Below are 3,721 nucleotides of genomic sequence, written 5' to 3'. Positions count from 1 at the left end.
TCTGAATCAAAGCATTTCATATGACATTAAGTACAAAGAAGAAATACACTTCTTTGGGAAGTTCTCAAATAGACATACAAGAGCTCACGGGAGCAACATTATCCATAACAATGGTAATAGCTGAGAGCTGATTTTTACAAATTTATGGCAGAACAGAATTTCCTTTTACAATATAGAACTTCAAACAGATTTAAGAAAAACACCATTTTAAAAGTCTGAAAGGCACAAGAACTGGACCATAAAACGTACTGGCACATTCACTAATACGTTTTATGTTACATTCCCAAAGAGAAATTGAAGAACCCCAGCCAAGGGAAAGACTGAAGATAAAAGCAAGTTCCTTTGTAAAGTATTAAAAGAGTGGCAGAGAGGTTTTTTGGCTCCTGATAAAGTATTAATACCCCGAAGTTAGAGAGTCTGAAAAGCTGCATCATTCGGTTGTATTTGGACGTGTTGCTACATAGACAAACACAACGATCAGAACTACCACAATGGCCAGCGTGGGAAGCACCACGGTGGTGATTTGCTGCCGGGCCTCCTGCATTGCCTGTTTCCTCTCCTTTTTGTCTTTGGAGGTCTCTTTTTTGGGTTTTCCTTTTAGCTGCCTCATTGTCTTCTGAGGATCTTGTGTCCACCAGAGCAGGGAGCGGAGCTGCAGAAGACAGGCTGGGATCTTCTAAAAGACAAGGTGGAAAAATTCCGTGGGCTGCAAGAGCTGGTCGTGCAAGAAACTGCAGGAAGAGAAACAAAACAAGAGTTTTGAGCAAAATCGACATATATTCCAAGTAGTTACTACAAGTTTCTCTCGGTAAATCCTTTCTCTAACTTGCACTGTGCAGGGCTTTGAAGCTGGACAGTGCAGAACTGCAGAGGGACTGAACTGTGCAGCTTGGGGAAACGGAATCCCGGCCTCGTTCCCTCCATCGACCCCCCTTTCCCCATGAAAAGTGGGAGCAGCTCCTTGGGGTGCATGTATTTGTCCCAGGGTACAGAGCCCGGCACCGCACGCTCTACGCATACAGCCAAACAAGGCAGCAGGGCTGGACTTGGACTTTCCATTAAGCCCTGCTTAACGGAAATAACATCAGTTAGTCTTGTGTCCCCACAGAGCAGCGGTTGCTGCCGCTTCTCGGGACGGCGGCAGGATCCCGGCTAAAGGTCCACGGCTCCCCAGGGACGCAGAGCAGCAAACGCTCATCATCCACACAAGGCATCTACTGGAATAAAGGGGATTATTATTCTAACAGAGAGRAAAAAAACAGGTGGAAAGATCTGCTTAAATTATATATATTTCTTTCTGCTATTGAATAAGGTCTAAATTATGAGTTAATGCCACAACTCTTACTACAGCTGTCATTTTTACAAGGAAAAGGTCATCCCGAGTGATAAGCAGCCTGCACACAAATCCCTGCTCTAGACAAGCAGTTGTTAAGCGAGTTGCTCCGAAGCGTCTACTGGGCTCATTTTTAAAAGCAGAGCTCTCTACAGAGTGAGACTAACCAAGCACTGCACAATATGAAATAAGTGCAATACAGGAAATGCACAAAACGAGAGCCGCTCCGAGACGCGAAGCACTAGGACGTGCCCCTATTCCCAGAGCTACGTGGGCAGAGAAGGGTTTCTTCTTTTTTTCCCTTTTTTTCTTTTATAATGTTGTTTGTTTGCTTAAGACACCTACACCTCAGTAATTCACTGATGGTGCTGGAGGGAGGGTATTGCTTTCAATATCTCTCTGTTCTCCACGTCTCCCATTTCTGCAAGTACCCAACAAGTGGACACAGGCCAGATGCAGCTCAGCACCGATTAGGAGGGTAACAATTACAGTTCTTAGGTATTTCAGTGAATTGAGAGATTACCGCCCAAATAACCAGCTGCTGACGCTCCCAGAAGGTTCTCAGGGATGTGTTAATCTCACGACCGTGTCGCTGAAACCAGCTAGCCCGGCACACGGCCTCTGGAAAGCTGCTCAACAGAGCAGGTTGCAGAGCCGCAATCCCGACGGAATCACACGTGTGTGGGACACACCCACAGCCTAGGGAAGCTACGGAAGAGAACAGGCAGGTTCTGGCGTTCCGGGACACTCAGGTTATAAAATGAAGGGGTCACCATCTCTGCCTCTTTCCCTCTTTTCACATCCCGGGACATGAACACGACTCCGCGGAGCCGCCCTCCGGGGCGGCCCCACCAACCTCTGCTCTCTCTGGGCTTCTCCGGGCGGCCGCCCTGCTCAACAGGGCTGYGCTCCGAGGGCAGCTCCTACAGAAGCACCCCGCTTCCCGCCTCGGCCTTACCTCTTGTCCTGCCAACAACAGCAAAATGCAGCTGAAATGCTCATTCCCACAACACGAATCCTCCCGTACGGTCACATGTGGCTACCAAGTTCTCCCACCCTTTCTCATAACRCCACCTGCCAATTGCAAATCTCCTCCAAACGTATTTCACCATGTATAGCAAAACAGGGAATAGCTCTGCGAACTCAGAAATACAGAAGTCAGACCATCAGAGCTTCTCTGCAGGGTCTCAAAACCAACAGCAAATCAAYAGATCAGTATTTCTACTTTTAAACGGGCTTTGGATGCAATTTAAAAACCCCGAAGCAAGCGTGACAGGGTATCGTGTCCGGCTGGGTTCACTGATTCGGCATCATTGATACCCACCYTTCACACACGCAGTTGTTACTTCTTACCATAAACTTTGTGAACTTAATCTGGACTTTGAAGCAAACTGGAGTTCTGCTGCTTGGGAGGATTCTCAAGGAGACGATAAAATTCAAATCTTAGAAAGCACCATTTGCTTCTGCAAGCTGCAGCATTAGAAACCAAAGGCAAAACAGACGTAGAGACCAGACACGTCCAGGGAACTTCACAACGGGAAGGCACACAGAARGTGGCTACAGAAATTACATACAACATCATGTTCCAGCCTATATATTCACACAGGTTTGCTTCATCTCTAAACGTTCATAGAGGATTCTCTGCAAACCCTCAATACTTTTGTTAGCTCAGGAAGGTCGCTGGTATTTGACCCTCTGTAAGCTACGCTATAAGTGTGTGTGTGTGTGTGTGTGTGTGTGTGTGTGAATTCTTTAAATCATTTGCCTAATTTCCTCTCTTAAATCTCAGGGGAAAATGTAATCTCTGTTTTACCTCTTTGAGCTTTGGTTCTCCTCCTGCTTAGGTCACAACCTCTCTTAGGGAACTCCAGGAAAGCTGCTCTCTGTAGCCAAGTTTTCCATTTGCCCTGTGGTGTAACTACCAAACCGGAGCGTCACCAGCCACAGCGCGTTCGTTCTCACAGCGCCTTCCTTCACCTGGTGCTCCCCGCCTCCTGCGCTCAGGTGTGGCAGCGGTTTTGCCTCGGGATTACCTGGAGACCTTGGAGGTGGAGGGCAGGAAAAGCCCTTGGGTCTGTGTGCGTGCCGGCGCCTCCCGGAGTCACTGCTGTGAAACCGGCCTCTCCAACACCCAACGTCCACCTCGTTCTGTACCTGCCACCCAGGCACCAAACACACCCCTTGTTTTCAAGGCTCTGCTAAACAAATATTTTGTCCTGAAACAGAATTATGTGAAGTTAATTATACACACTGGCTAACACCTGAAGGATTAAGGCAGAAATCCTGCCCTTAAATGTCAGTGCCACTAGAATTACAAGCTCATGTTCTTGAACTTGGGGATCTGGCACCAGCCTCCAAAAGCGCTTCCAACGGATTGGGTTACTGGGC

At 47.7% G+C, this 3,721-nt stretch overlaps 1 protein-coding gene across 1 annotated transcript; it reads right to left on the bottom strand.

The window, feature by feature from the left end:
* Positions 1–663, bottom strand: SMCO4 (single-pass membrane protein with coiled-coil domains 4). Its single transcript, XM_026052947.1, has one exon. It carries the CDS (start codon positions 608–610, stop codon positions 431–433), a length of 180 nt encoding a protein of 59 aa, XP_025908732.1. The 5' UTR covers positions 611–663; the 3' UTR covers positions 1–430.
* Positions 664–3,721: the final 3,058 nt, after the last annotated feature.

The sequence above is a fragment of the Nothoprocta perdicaria genome, unplaced genomic scaffold (genome assembly GCF_003342845.1).
Source record: "Nothoprocta perdicaria isolate Ctin4 unplaced genomic scaffold, notPer1 scaffold_94, whole genome shotgun sequence".
In the NCBI taxonomy this organism is placed as follows: Eukaryota; Metazoa; Chordata; class Aves; order Tinamiformes; family Tinamidae; genus Nothoprocta; species Nothoprocta perdicaria.
This window is presented reverse-complemented; position numbering and strand designations above follow the sequence as displayed.